The 16,055-nt window shown below is 37.3% G+C and overlaps 2 protein-coding genes across 2 annotated transcripts; both read left to right on the top strand.

Moving 5' to 3' along the window:
- The first annotated feature begins 3,654 nt into the window (after positions 1-3,654).
- On the top strand, positions 3,655-6,379 carry LOC121768624 (protein TRACHEARY ELEMENT DIFFERENTIATION-RELATED 7A-like). The gene is made up of 3 exons (XM_042165152.1): positions 3,655-3,679; positions 4,304-4,317; positions 5,657-6,379. The coding sequence occupies exons 1-3, from the start codon at positions 3,655-3,657 to the stop codon at positions 6,284-6,286; spliced, it is 669 nt and encodes a 222-aa protein (XP_042021086.1). The 3' UTR covers positions 6,287-6,379.
- Positions 6,380-7,499: 1,120 nt separating this feature from the next.
- On the top strand, positions 7,500-9,399 carry LOC121769225 (heme-binding protein 2-like). Its single transcript, XM_042165963.1, has 2 exons — positions 7,500-7,865; positions 8,797-9,399. Exons 1-2 carry the CDS (start codon positions 7,621-7,623, stop codon positions 9,236-9,238), a joined length of 687 nt encoding a protein of 228 aa, XP_042021897.1. The 5' UTR covers positions 7,500-7,620; the 3' UTR covers positions 9,239-9,399.
- The last annotated feature ends 6,656 nt before the right edge of the window (positions 9,400-16,055 follow it).

Below are 16,055 nucleotides of genomic sequence, written 5' to 3'. Positions count from 1 at the left end.
TATCGGCCATATTGAGTTGGGCCAAAAGGGCCCACAACGAGTTGTTCGGGGGTGGAGGTGGAACATAGGGTGCGGGTTCGGGAGCAGGGGCAGATGGAGTCGCGGCGCGACGTCGTTCGGCCGCCGCCTTCTTCCTACCTTGCGGTCGGCGTCGGGAACCGCTTGGTTGGGCATCGGGGCTACCCAAGTTAGCTTCGGCGAGTTGGCTAGCCACTTCTTCGCCGGCGTCGGATAGGGATGCCGACCGTGAGCGTTTGGAGGAGCCGCTAGAGGAGGATGTTATGCCTCCCTTATACTTCGGGTGCGTCCGCGTCTCCTGCCAAACGTTAAGATATTTGAACGACTTACCGTTCATGGATTGGTAGGTGCTCAGCGAGGCGGTGATGATGTCGACCTCGCTTCGGCCGCTCCCGGCATTCCGGGACTCCTGGATGAAATAGCCGTTGAACTTGCCAATTTCTTCGTTGGCTCGGCCGATGCAGTTGCGCACCATACTCTCGTTGCGCTCGATCGTTCCCGGCGGCCGGTGTGCATTGTACCGGCTAGAGACGCGCCACCAAAAGTGATCGCCGGATTGGTTCGTTCCAACCACCGCATCTTCGGAGATTTCCAAGTACGCCTTGAACAATCTTTCCATCTCCGCCGGTGAGTACGGTGTGCGGACACCGGCGCGAGATGGAGGATTCGGCATTTGGGAAGGGGCGCGAGGCCTAGGCTCCGGTGTCCACCCGTAGCGCCCATCGGAGGCACCTTGATCGTCGATTGGGTATGGCCGGTAGCCACTCGGAACGCCCGAATCTTGGGTGAGAGGAGGGGCCGAATATTCCGTTTCCGGACTATGAAACGGTTGCGAACCGAACTATTCGGGGTTCCAACCGTGAGAGCCGCTTGGGTTGTCGTCGTTACCGGACATAGTGGTGTTGTAGGGTGTGAGAGGAAGATGAAAATGGATATGAGAGATTGATGATGAGAATTGTGTAGTGAAAGTGTGAATTTTTTGGAGTGAAATTGGGGGTATTTATAGATGAAAGTGTGTATTTTTGGGGTAAAAAAAATAAAAAAAAAAATTAAAAAGTGGGGAAAAAACGGTTATAAACGGATATATTTTTTTGGGGAAGTGAAATTTTTTTTTTTTTATCGATTTTTTTAATAAAAATCCGATTTTTTAAAAAAAAAAATTAAAAAAATGTTTGAAACCAACGGCTATGCCGTTGGCGAATCAGAGACCGCCACGTGTGCGTCCGCTGGCACGGACGTGCTCGATACATCGAGCAGCGCCGTGCCAGCGGCGCGGTTGCAGCGGTGGCGGTCCTTCGCCTTGCCGCTGGCACGGACGGCGGTGGGGCCAACCGCCACCGCTGCGGATGCTCTTAAGGTTGCACTCTTTTATCCCAGCTTTATTACTCCTATAACTTTTAAATATGCAAAGTGGAAAGGAATATCTATAAATTTAACAGCCTCTACGTCTTCTTTCTACTTACACAAATTGAAAGAAAAATAGATAAATATACATTTAAATTAAATATTTTAGCACCCGCGCTTTATACAGATACAAATAGTGTTTTAGTTAAACTTTTTTGTATTTATGCTATACTAATGGAGGGTATTATTATGATCATATTCATCCCCCATACTACCGTTTGATCCGTCAATTATTTAAATATAAGAGTGAATTTTATAATTATTTTTTTAAAAATGAGGTTTGCACTTTTTAAGTTTCATAAGTAAGAAAATTCACGTTTTAGAGATCTACACAATGAAAAATTATATCCTGTATGAAATAGTTCTGAAGACCATTTGCCCTCAAATCTATGATTAGGGCACCATTGGGGCGGACGATAGGTCGTCCGATGCCTCGGGCGCGCCATCGTCCGCCACTGTGGGTGCGCGGACGATGGACGATGCGTCGTCCTCGCCCGACAAATAGTCCGCGGAGGAAGCGCGGACGATAGGGCATCGTCTGCGCCATTGTCCGCCCACTGATGGCGACGCGGACGATGACGCTGATGATGCAACGCATTTTTGTTTTTTTTTTTAATTCGAAAAAATCATTTATATAAATACCCCCTATCCCACCTTCATTTGTAACATTTTCATTCACATTTTCACTCTCAATTTACACTAGAAAATGGATTCTAGTGATTACTCAAGTCTCAATAGTCTGATGTTTGGAGGTGGTGCACGTTGGCCGGGTACACAACCTGACGAATATCGGTCGTTCGACCCCGACACGCAGTACGATCCCGAATTCAGTACGGATTCGTACTGTCTGTCTGACATGGAGTCGTCTCCAACTCGCCCCGCCGCGCCGCCGTCGCCTCTGCCGCCAGAAAGAAGCGGATCAAGTACCCTATAATTAGTTTGCATTTATACAATTAGTTTGCATTTATATATTTGAAAACATTTAAACTAATTAACAAACCAATAGTAAAACCTATAGGGCGCCCCACTGCAGGTGAAAGGGTAGGAGGATAAAATGCTGACGTGACAGTATATAGGGCGGGCTTTAGGGCACACGTTAGGGCGTCCCACTACTGATGCTTAATGTGCAAGTCTTTTTTATCTTATTATTACTTTTATGACGTAGCCATCATAATTGTAGTTAATGCATATCGAATTTCTTCATAATTGAATTAGTTTTCTTCATAATTTCCCTCACTCTTACATTTTTTCGCAATAGACATCCTATGTCATCTGCAAAATAGGGATATCCTTTAATAATAGCATTCATATGAAGATTAAACACTTCATTACACGAACAAGAAATGCATTTGAAGTTGTAACACACGTGATTCACGACAATTTGACCAGATAATCATACATTAATTGAGCTCTTGCCAGGCTGTCTTCAAATAATTACCGTTGTATGCATAGACTAATTGAAGCTACTATTAAAAGGATGGTACTATTATCTGTCCTACTTTAAATAAACTAGCAAATTCTAACGTGGTAGTTGAATTTAAAGAAAGAATTCATTTATGAAAAGTTGGGCCTACCACAAATATATTAATCGAGCAAAGATTGATTAGTAAAGATATTCTTTTAAATCAATAAACTTTATATTTGAAGCTAGTACGTCTTTTATCTACGAATTGTTTCACTACTCAAAAAGTAATAAATCACCATATATGAGACTGTAATTTTTTTTCACTAGAACGCTGAACGTTTAATAAAATAATTACATAGTTAAATTAAGGATTATAAATTGTTTGTAAATTTCAGGAAGTTTTGCCCCACAAAGTTTCAAAAATTCACAAATGTCACAAGATGATTTGTTTGAGCAAATTATAGTACCATGTTAAGCTAGCGCACACGTGTACAACTTGGGTTGGCATCCCTGTTGTGGAGGGGTGCACAGCCCCCATGAGATGTTGTTCCTCACACCCCATTATTTTATTAAAAAATAATAATTTTGTTGGATGGATAAAATAATGGGTGTGAAGAACAACATCCTTGTTCAGCACCCCTCCTTAATGGGGGATCCAATTCCATACAATTTTGGTCACGAAAAGTAATAGTGGCACGTATGTGCATTATTGTGATGAAGTGGACAACTAAACGATAAAAATCAAGTCTAAGAAACTGAAAAATAATAAATACAGTAAAATAAAACTAATTTAGTCTGATAGAGGATTAAATTTTAAGATAAATATAATGGGGGTGTTCGATTTGCAAGATTGTATCCGAGATTAAATTTGTAGTGTCTTTGGTTCAAGAGATTCAATCCCACAACTCAATCCTAGATGGATAATCATGAGATAATTAGTCATAGCTAACCCTTTATAACTAAAATAATCTCATAACTTAATCCTATATTATATATTAGTATTATTTTATCTTGGAAACCGACCACCACCAATATATAATATGTATAAAGTAATGTAAGACGAGTTTATAACTTTTAAACACAAATATCCAGGCATAGCCACGTTCTAGACCACAAGAGGATATATATTTACTCCAACATGCCTGATTTAATTCAATATTAAAAATAGGAAATCTGGCACACATAATTAAGAATATTATCATGAGCACATCGATACATTAAATACATGATTCCCTGGTTGTTGAACGTGTTTTTACATTATTTTATTGGATAAAAGATATCACCATATCTGTGTGTTAGGCAGGAAGTGAGGGCCTCGACGACGAATTGGGCTGCAACGTAGGAGGATAAATGGGCCAGCATCACCAAGGAGTAGATACTGAGTTGGGCCCAATTTTAAAGATCATAAAAGATTGGGCAGCGATATATTTTCGTGGGTTTCGAGATATTGGTTAGCTTTTCCTCTATTTTGTACAGGTCCATTTGCTAAGGTAAAATGAATTAAAGTGTGTGTTTCGAGATATATATGTTAGCTTTTTTTTTCCTTTCTATTTTGTTTTGTTTATCTTTTGTGTGAATTGTCCGTCATGTCATGAAATATATAAAAAAAATGAGTAATAAAACGTGAAATTTGGATCCTACTTTTATATAGTCTAATTCTATAATAAAATATGAGTATAATGCAATACTAGAATATACTAGTATTTAATATTTACTAAATTAGTGGAATTTGAGTTCTACTTTTATATTGTAGTAGTATATATATGGGACATTGTCTATGGGTTATGATCAATGTCGAACAATTCTTAAAGACCGAACTAGAGACCAAATTAGGGCTCTCCATTTTCTTAATCTTGTGGTTAGGATTAATTTACAATTAATTTAAAATTTTATTCAATAAAAAAATTTATTTTTAATTTTTTTTTATTTTAATTTTTTTATTCAATAAAAAACTTATTGGAGTAAATAATGAATTATATTCACTAAATAATGAACTAAATGAACGTATGTTATGAAGTAATTTTGGCATGTTATTGAAATACATTAATGATACAACAAATTTTAGTGTTAAACGTTAAGTGGTAGTAATGAACTATATTCAATAAATAATGAACCAAATGAACGTTAGTAATGAAATAAATATGTCATTTTATTTAAATACAATGTTAACTGTGTTACGTCAAGCAGTAGTAATGAACATATTACTTCATTCAGTCATGCTATTACTTCATTCCATTAGTTTATTACTTTATAATGTGTTATGACATAATTATCTTTCAGTTGAAGTAAATTCGGTATGTAATGAATGCGAAAAATAACACTAACATCAAGTTTTTATTGAATAAAAATAAAAAAAATTAAAAAATTAAAAAAAGGTTTTATTGAATAAAATATTAAATTAATTGTAAATTAATCATAACCACAAGATTAAGAAAATGAAGGACCTTAATTTGGTGTCTAGTTCGGTCTTTAATATTATATTTGTGAATAATGGGACTCCATTGTCCAATGCATATATAGATAAAGAACATATGATTAGTTAAATGGTTCAAGATTCCCAAATGTTAGTAAATAATACAGAGTAATAATTATAAATCCATAATATGGTCATATGTGGATCATACTAACATGCAATTGTGAATTTATAATGTAGGAGTGAATTTGAATGCACAAGCTACGTAGCCTCGGAGCAAAGTTAGAGAAAACTTAGAAGCCTAAGCATAAACAAAACTCCCTCACAAAGTCACAACACCCATTTCCACAACTACAAATACATAAAACTCACAATCAATCACATCTCATCACAAACAAATCCACATATTTAACTAGTTCCAACATCCCCATGGCCCAACCCCAAAACGCCCAATTCTTCCCATATTTCCCACCACATTTGGCTCCGCCGTTCCCTATTCCCCCCCGCCGCACAACTCTCCGTCTCCTCCCAAATTTGCACCACCACCACCACCTCCGCACCACTCTCCAAGCCCTCCTCCACCACCAAAACTCCCACTTCCGCCGCCGCCACCACCGCCACATCCCATTTCGCCGCCATCGCCTCACACATTCTCTCCGCTACCGCCGCATCCCATCTCGCCACCACTTCCGCCTGACAATTCCACCGTAGTCATCGTCGTGTTTCTTTCCATCGGTGGAGTGTTCTTTCTTGCATTCGTGGCAGCCGTTCTCTTCTGCTTCATCAAGAAGAGACAGAAGAAGATTGTCCGAGAAACCCACAACGTGAAAATCGAGGAACACGTGCGCGTCCACGAAGACATCGTGCCGGGACCGCACGGGACACCGACGGTGGTGCTGACCATCGACGAGGACTTGCATGTCGAGGAAGAAATTCACAACACAAGTGAAGTGGTGAAATCGAAAGGCTCACATCTAAGTTCTCAAGCTCCGGTGATCGGAGAATCCACTTCTATCTTCAAACATCATCACAACCTCAAAGATTGAATAAATAAGCATTAATAAATGTAATACTCCTATTTCCTTTTGATATCGGTTTGTAACCAACAAAATGTAATAATACTACTCCTCACTACACAATTCTTTCGACTTTTGGAGTCTCAATCAAATAAAGACTTTGAATTTAATAAATGCAATTTCTTTGCTCCAATTTTTTCACTGCATGCATGCATTTGGGTTTCGGATTAATATATTCCAAATCAAATCAGCATCTTATAGTTTCAGTTACAATACTTACTCTTAAAGTGATGCACATTTGTATCCAACTTTTTTATATGTTCCAATTCGAATCAACCCAATTATTAACAATTCACTAAATTTATAAATTTATACAAATTCTCGTGATTCTAACCAATGATTAAAGAAATTAAGGATTGAACTTTGTGATAAAAATTCACGTGTTCCATTCTAAAACCAATTGGTTATAGGAGAGAGGCCCATGTACTTATATATTGATTTCAATTCTCTTTGTAAAGGAAGGGATGTGAGGTAGTTATGTTATACTCCCTATGTTCCACAATAAGAGTCACACTTTGTCATTTTGATCTGTCTCACAATAAGAATCACACTTCTTTTTTTTACTATAAATGGTAAGTAGATCTCACATTCCATTAACTCACTTCACTCACATTTTATTATAAAACCAATATAAAAAATAGATCTCATATTTCACTAACTTTTCCAACCCACTATTCTTTACATTTCTTCAAACCCGTGCCCACAATGAGAGTGACTCCTATTGTGGGACGGAAGGAGTATTTTTGTATTTTCAATTGCCAACACTTTGATAATAGTAAAAAGATTGAGCATTTTGGCATATATTTCAGCATTCAATATTTAATGACCGCAAAATACTAGCTTCTTCAGTGATGACGTATTGATATGATCTAAGTTATTGGTTTCTTGATTCATTCATTTACATTTTTCTTATTTGTGCTATATAAAGAATAATGATTTCGTTAATTATATAGTCCATATAGTACTATAGATAACAAAAAATGAAATTACATTGTGTTGATAGGAAGGCCCGGCCCAATTGCTTTCTGAAGCTGAACCTAGACCCAATTGCTTGGGCTGGGTTGGGTGGGCTCAAGCTCAATTTACAGCTCTCTTATATTCTCGACAATAAGCCAAAAACAATATCTTCAATTTAGAATAAAACTTGATATAATTTGGGCCACCAGTTTTTCCGATAAGCCTTCACATTATACGTGGCAGCATTCACACCAGCGAAGAAAACCTCGCCAAAATCCCAAAATCCAAATAAATGGATTCAGATTTTCACTGCACAAATTCCAGAAATTGAATTGAAGGAGCTAAAGATGGGCGTAGCTTTGGTTCTTTTCGAGTTGTGTTTTCTTGTGAGTGCGTTTCTATTCCGGTCCGTCGCCGGCGGCGGGGTAGGAGTGGTCCCGGCGCAATGCGAGCGCATCGAGTGCCCAACCTACGACGTCGTCGGAAGCGGGGAAGGGTTCGAAATCCGGCGTTATAATTCTAGCATGTGGATTTCCACTCAACCTATCGATGATATCTCCTTGGTTCACGCCGGCAGTGTTGCCTTCTACCAGTGAGCTTTTTTTTATTTCACTGTTTTACTTTTTGCACCTCATTTTTTTTAACTTGTCAATTTTATTTGTATCTTTTTAATTTGTATTATTTGAATTTCAATGTAAATTATATTTTAATAGTTGATTAAATTACTTGGTAAATTATGATGTTTGGAGTATTAACTGATATACTTATTACAAGTTGAAGATAAAATTGATAAATAGATTCAATCATTAATCCTATGAATGTTAATTGAGATATTGTCTAATAAAAAATATTTAATTAATGGAAATTTAGTTTATTTTGGTCTAATTCTGGTTGTCTTCGCAAACAAAAAATCAGTAGGAAAATAATTTAGTTTGAAGTTATTTACAATTATTTTATAGCGAAAAATACGGTCGCATAAGTGTAATATATTGGTGATGTTTATGAATAGACAATAAATACTCTCTCCGTCCGCTGTTAAGAGCCTCATTTATGGGCGGCATGAGTTTTAAAAAATGTTAAGAAAAGTGACTGGAAAAAAGTTAGTGGAATAGGGGTTCCACTTGTATATATTAGTTTTAAATGAAATGTGAGTTAAATGAGTTAGTGGAAGATGAGACACTATTACCATTTATGATAAAAGTGAACCAGGACTCTTATTCATGGACGGATTAAAATGGAAAAACGGGACTCCTATTCACGGACAGATGGAGTATCATTTATAATTTTCATTTCTTGTATGATTTCCGAGTACCATATTAGGTGCTCCAAACCTCATAGTTAGTCTGATTGATTTTAAAATTGTGCGCCCATTAGAATTTGACCAAACTTCATTTCTACGACAATTTGCCATATGAAATATATTAGGAGGTTCATAAAATAAATAAAATCTATGAGTGTTAGTTTAGTTTGATGATTAATCTTTTAGGCCTTAGAACCAATATTTTCTACTACTTGATACATAGGCTATTCGACTACATCCAAGGCAAGAACAGCAACCACGAGAAGATAGAAATGACGGCGCCGGTGATCATCGAGGTCAAACCCAGCGACGGACCTTTCTGCGCTTCCTCCTTCGTCGTCAGCTTCTTCGTCCCCAAAGCCAACCAGCCCACCGCGCCATCCAGCGAAACCCTCTGGCTCCAGAAATGGGGGCTCACCTACGTCGCCGTCCGGCAGTTCAGCGGCTTCGTCAAGGACGAGGACGTCGGAGTCGAAGCCGCCGCGCTGTACGCCTCTGTAGCCGGGACTGTGTGGTCGGACGCCATCGAGAGGAGCCATGCAGGGGACAGCGCCTCGCACTACATCGTGGCGCAGTATAATTCGCCGTTTGAGTTCAAGAACAGAGTCAATGAGATTTGGTTTAGGTTCGATGTTGAGGAAGGTGCTATTGCTTCTGTGGTTTGATTCCTGGAGAAGTTGAAGATTTTATCATGATTAGGGAGTATATGCAAATAATGGATTTTGAGAGTGTGTATATGAATGGTTTGATGGATGGGAGATGGTGATTATCTTGTCTTGTGTTTTTTTTAATTGTATGGTGATTTAAGTGTTTTTGTGTTTTTTTAGATCTTGGGCTAGTATTTTTTGGGCCAGATAGGCCCATCTACCTTATTTAACTTCTAAATAAAGAATAAGCTTGTTGGGCTGAGCCTGAGAGTGGCCCGTTTGGCCCAAGACCCATTCGGATTACTTTATATTTTAAATCCTAAACCCAAAAAATAGTATCCTAAATTATCAATAATGCCAATTAATTATAGGTCTAAACTATAATAGTGGAGTAAAAAAATTTTAATGGGTCTATTACGGTAGTAAAATTTGTGGTAGTACACAAAGTTCCATTACTTTTCAAAATTAAATTATGTGGTAGGCTTATCCGAAAGCTACCATTTATCCTAGTGGAATAACTGCAATCTCAACCATTAGAAAATCAACACTTAAACTGTGTAATATAATAGTAGTTGTTGAACTCATTAATTTCATCTCATCAAAGTACAAACATGTAGATCAGCGTTGGGTAGATAAGCATAAAAGGAGGGATCATTTCTATCACATATCCTCCAATATTTGGATGATATTATATCTTAGATGGGACACACATCTTATCTTCTCATCTCAATCAAATGTGGGTACTCTAAATAAGAATCATTTCTATCATAATATCTCGTTCAACTTGCGAATCTTTTCCTTAATTGTAAGGTTTTCACCAAAGGGTGACAATTTTTGCTAAATAAATTGAACTTTAAATAAGGATTGCATGAAATAGATTAACCATATATGTGCCACTAATTAATTGAATTATATATTTTTTTTGGTATGCTTGTTTATCAAAATCGTTATCAAAGTAAGACATAAAAAGAAATTAAAGGTAAAAAAAAGAAGAAAATAAAGTGTTGAGTTAGTGGCTTGGAAGATTAAAGTTGGTAAGTGTCATGTGATGTAGCTGGCAACCCCCTAGTCTCACCTAGTCTAAGTTTTTTATGTTTTGTCTTTGAATGATTTTGATTATTCTAATTTCATGGTAATAATCAAATTCGAAATGTTGCTTATTTCAATTTAACGACAAATAACGTGGGATCTAAAACGATGTATAACTAACGAAGATATGGTGATTGCCACAAAAAAATGTGTGACACTGTTTAATTGTTAATTAGCTTGGCCTTTGTTGTGTTTTTATGAAGGGTATTAAATTTTTTTATGAGATATATCCTGTATATTTTAATTAGTGGAAATGTTAAAGAATGATACCGAACTTGGTGAATATACATCACTTCAATTTGATATATGTGTCTGTCACCATTGAAACTGGACCAAGATTCAGTCTTCAACTTTGATTTGCATTTTGCATTTTGCAAGTTGCACCTTCACTAATTTCATGTGCCAAATAGAAGTCGTATATTACAAATTTGCATGTCGAATTCTAATTGGTTAAATTCTTATATTCCCAATTCAATTTAGAAACCATGGGATATTGGTCCGAATACTATGCATTTCTAGTTGATGAAGCTAAAAAATCACAAATACGAAATTATAAGAAAAAATCGCAAGGGAATTACAAAACGGGAAGGTGAATTGAATTCAACACAGCGTGACAGATTTTGGCCATCGAAGGTCATTTGAGAGGCGATTATTTTTTGCAAAAAAAAAAATACAATCGTAATGTTTCTATCTGCCTTTTAAGTTGTTTAGGTTTGGTATACCTCATATGAATGGTATGGAAATTATTTTTTATAACAATAATTTTAGAATATCAGACTAGGGTTTTGAAGAAGCTAGCTAGTGTTTTTTTTTAATAATTTTCTCGTAATTCGATCATTCTTGTAGAGCATTGACACCAAAAGATAAAAGTTAGAGTAGCCAAAAAGTAAAAAAACATTAATCTAGTTTATCCCAATCGGAAAATTTTAAAAACTTATAGGACTGACTTGAAGCTCAAGTGAATTAACGTAATTGACATTGTGATGAAGCAAATCATATCCCACGTTAGAGAATGAACAATAGTTGCAAGCATATAAATGAGCTACTCCAACTCTATTAGTATGAGGCCTTTTAGGGAGCAAAACTGTGAGGGCTTTGCTCAAAGCGGACAATATCATACTAATTTGGAGTTCGGGTGTGCACCACCGGGGACCCAACAGATATAAATGGGTTCTCTGAACATGCTTCATCTTTATCTGGATAAATGTTGGAGGAATAAATGGCTAAGAGCATCCACAACCGTGCTCTTACCAGCGGCACGGTTGTGGGCCCGGGCGGTACTATTCATGCCTGCTCTCTGGCAAGAGCACAACACCCACAACTGTGCTCTTCCGCAAGGACGAGCACAATTAATATAAAATTCAATTACACAAAAACATTTTCATAATACTAAAATTCATTAAAAAAACCACAATAAAAATAACAAATTACAAATAAAATAAAAAGACATAATTAAAATCCTAAAAATTAAAAATTACATAATTAAAATACTAAAAATTAAAAATTACATAATTAAACTCCTAAAAATTAAAAATTACATAATTATTGGCTAATATAACCCGAGGAAGACTACGCATCCGGCGGCACCAACCCCAATTGTTTTTGGAGACCCAATATCATGGACTCGTGCGTTTGAAGTTGCGTGGGGGTCATAGTTGACCTATCGGCCATATTGAGTTGGGCCAAAAGGGCCCACAACGAGTTGTTCGGGGGTGGAGGTGGAACATAGGGTGCGGGTTCGGGAGCAGGGGCAGATGGAGTCGCGGCGCGACGTCGTTCGGCCGCCGCCTTCTTCCTACCTTGCGGTCGGCGTCGGGAACCGCTTGGTTGGGCATCGGGGCTACCCAAGTTAGCTTCGGCGAGTTGGCTAGCCACTTCTTCGCCGGCGTCGGATAGGGATGCCGACCGTGAGCGTTTGGAGGAGCCGCTAGAGGAGGATGTTATGCCTCCCTTATACTTCGGGTGCGTCCGCGTCTCATGCCAAACGTTAAGATATTTGAACGACTTACCGTTCATGGATTGGTAGGTGCTCAGCGAGGCGGTGATGATGTCGACCTCGCTTCGGCCGCTCCCGGCATTCCGGGACTCCTGGATGAAATAGCCGTTGAACTTGCCAATTTCTTCGTTGGCTCGGCCGATGCAGTTGCGCACCATACTCTCGTTGCGCTCGATCGTTCCCGGCGGCCGGTGTGCATTGTACCGGCTAGAGACGCGCCACCAAAAGTGATCGCCGGATTGGTTCGTTCCAACCACCGCATCTTCGGAGATTTCCAAGTACGCCTTGAACAATCTTTCCATCTCCGCCGGTGAGTACGGTGTGCGGACACCGGCGCGAGATGGAGGATTCGGCATTTGGGAAGGGGCGCGAGGCCTAGGCTCCGGTGTCCACCCGTAGCGCCCATCGGAGGCACCTTGATCGTCGATTGGGTATGGCCGGTAGCCACTCGGAACGCCCGAATCTTGGGTGAGAGGAGGGGCCGAATATTCCGTTTCCGGACTATGAAACGGTTGCGAACCGAACCATTCGGGGTTCCAACCGTGAGAGCCACTTGGGTTGTCGTCGTTACCGGACATAGTGGTGTTGTAGGGTGTGAGAGGAAGATGAAAATGGATATGAGAGATTGATGATGAGAATTGTGTAGTGAAAGTGTGAATTTTTTGGAGTGAAATTAGGGGTATTTATAGATGAAAGTGTGTATTTTTGGGGTAAAAAAATTAAAAAAAAATTAAAAAGTGGGGAAAAACGGTTATAAACGGATATAATTTTTTGGGGAAGTGAAATATTTTTTTTTTTTTATCGATTTTTTTAATAAAAATCCGATTTTTTTTTAAAAAAAATAAAAAATTGTTTGAAACCAACGGCTATGCCGTTGGCGAATCGGAGACCGCCACGTGTGCGTCCGCTGGCACGGACGTGCTCGATACATCGAGCAGCGCCGTGCCAGCGGCGCGGTTGCAGCGGTGGCGGTCCTTCGCCTTGCCGCTGGCACGGACGGCGGTGGCGCCAACCGCCACCGCTGCGGATGCTCTAAAGTTGCATAAAGAATTGAATATTAAAGTAATTTTTACATTAACCTAACTCCATACATATTGAAACGCAAGAAAAAAGAGTCGATAAAAGCCACTATCAAAGTTTTTTTGTACCATCTACTTATGATTAACTTAAATATTGTAATCATGATCCCAATCACGAACGCAAATACATCAACATTCACTAGAAGTTATTCAATTTCGTCTCATGATGCTCTTGATTTGAAACTCAATAAGTAGATGTGTGAGTTATTTTTTACTATATCACTACTAGAAATTCGGCTCATTTTTCGACACGGACCCCCATTTCTACATTTATATTCCTTTATTGGTTTATCAATCTATAATAATAGCAAACATTATTGATATGGAAAATAAAGTATTTTCCTCCAACGTTGTATATCTTGATTCAATGTATATGCAAATCTTTTTATTTCTCCTCAACAATTATATTCCGCAAAAGCGTCTCAATTAATTTCGTCCACCTTTCCGAAATATCTATAGTCCACGATTAATGCATTTTTCATCATCACTCGTATTTTTATACAAAAAAAGAGTAACATCGTTTATTCTCTCTAAATTTAAAAAGAAAACTTAAGATAAATATCGATAAGATTAATCACCGAAGAAATTGTACCTCTCAGAGTGCACGTCGTCAAGTGTTACAAAATTAGGCTTATAGTCCAAATTAATTACTACTATTTTACTAACTTAATATACTCAATCCAACTTACACTTTCTACGTTGTATTTAGCAATTCGTATTAATTTATGGCAGAAATCAATTTAATAATTTTTTTTATTGAATTCTCTCTTCAAATGTTAATTTAAGTTTTTTATTTTATTTTATTTTATTCTCTTTTTAATTATCTACAGTATATTTTTATTTTCTATACTTAGTTCATAAATTTGTATTCATTATGCCTAAAATAAAATCTTGAAGTCTTAACCAGTACTCCATCCGTTCCATGTTAACAGAGTCATTTTCTATTTCGGAAAGTTCCAAGATAATTGAGTCATTTACATATTTGGCAAAAAGTAACTATTACTTTTACTTTATTCACTCTTCATCTCTCTTACTTTATCATCTCTCATACTTTATTCACCATCCATTTAACACACTATATTCTTAAATTTCGTATCGAAAAGAAATGTCTTTATTAACAAGCAACGGATGGAGTACTACTGATAGATCGAAAATTGGAATAATGATCTCTAAAAAAATCATTTATTAGATCGCACCGTATAAAGTCCGGGACATGACCACACATTATTACACTGAAACTATACACTGAAAAGTAGCAACATACAATCAATTACTAGTATTAAAAGAGTAAAACCACACAATACAATGAATGTTATACTCCTTTTGTTACATTAAAAATGATGCAATTTCTTTTTTAGTTCGTCTCATCCAAGATTATCTATTACCAAAAATATAAATTCTTTTATGTATATCTTATTCTCTCTCATATTTGTCTATCCATCTAACATATAAAATAAAACTGTATAAAATCTTATGTCGTCAAAGAATGGATCATCTTGGGACTGAGAGATATAAAATACTCCATCCATCTGTGAATAGGAGTTCCGTTTTTTTCATTTTAGCCGTTCACAGATAGGAGCCCCGTTTCATTTTTACTATTAATGGTAATAGGGTCCCACATTCCACTCATATTTCATTTAAAACTAATACTCTCCCCGTTCCTCATAGTTGAGTCATTTTTTCGTTTCGGGAAGTTCCCTCCTAGTTGAGTCATTTCCATATGTAGTAACTTTTTTTCTCTTCCTTACTTACTCTCTCTTACTTTATTCTCTCTACTTTATTCACTTTTTACATTATTCTCTTTACATTTTTCTCTTTCTTACTTTTTTATCTATTTATTTAACACACTCAACATTCTTTTTTTAAACTCCGTGCCAAAAAGTTTCACCTCAGTTATGAGAGAACGGAGGAAATATATACAAATGAAATAAAATTCATATTCCATTAATTTATTTCACAAGCTTTTCTTAATATTTTTTAAATTCCGTAACACTAAGAAATGAGACTAGTGGATGGGGGACTAAGCAGTAGTACTCCCTACTATCAATGTATTTATGAATTGAGGGTCAACGTACGAGTCTAGATTCATGCTTTAAATTGACAGGGAATCCACGCAGAAACTCAGAAAATTGACTGGCAAAGTTCCTCTTTTTGACCAAAATACTGTATTGTACAAATATAAAAATAATTAAGTATAGAAGATTCTATTCAAGGTCAAGAGAGGAGCACTCACTGCCTGTTTAAAATATTTTTATTTAAATCCATTTTTTCGACTTTGGGTGTAGATGCACTCCTAGAGATTGATGAACGACGAAATATACATTTAAAGGCATACCATATTTTCTGGCTAAATCCCATTTGTGGATAATAACAACCTCTAATTTTAAGACCTACTTAAACTGTATTTTATATGATATGAAGTGATATTATACATAATTGAAGGAGATGGGTAAAGGAGTGGCCATATTGTGTAGTATGAAAGAGTGACACCTCCTTATCTAGCCCTAATGAGAAGTAGCTTTCAAAGTGAAACCATTTAAAATGGCTCATCATCCATCCATATCCTGCCACAAATGTAGGAACTATGCCTATGCCTCACCAATTATTGGTTCAATTCTTGAATTTAGACCAAAAAGCAACCTTCTCCATACCATCTATCCTTTTCCACAAT

The sequence above is a fragment of the Salvia splendens genome, chromosome 15, assembly GCF_004379255.2.
Source record: "Salvia splendens isolate huo1 chromosome 15, SspV2, whole genome shotgun sequence".
NCBI classification, from domain to species: Eukaryota; Viridiplantae; Streptophyta; class Magnoliopsida; order Lamiales; family Lamiaceae; genus Salvia; species Salvia splendens.
The sequence above is the reverse complement of the archived record's forward strand: the minus strand, read 5'-3'. Positions and strand labels throughout refer to the sequence as shown.

Excerpts from the sequence above, each read along its gene's own strand:
- LOC121768624 (XM_042165152.1), top strand. The coding sequence starts at position 3,655 with ATGGGGGTGTTCGATTTGCAAGATT.
- LOC121769225 (XM_042165963.1), top strand. The coding sequence starts at position 7,621 with ATGGGCGTAGCTTTGGTTCTTTTCGAGTTGTGTTTTCTTGTGAGTGCG. Across the intron at positions 7,866-8,796 it reads GGCAGTGTTGCCTTCTACCA|GCTATTCGACTACATCCAAG; the intron begins GTGAGCTTTTTT and ends CTTGATACATAG.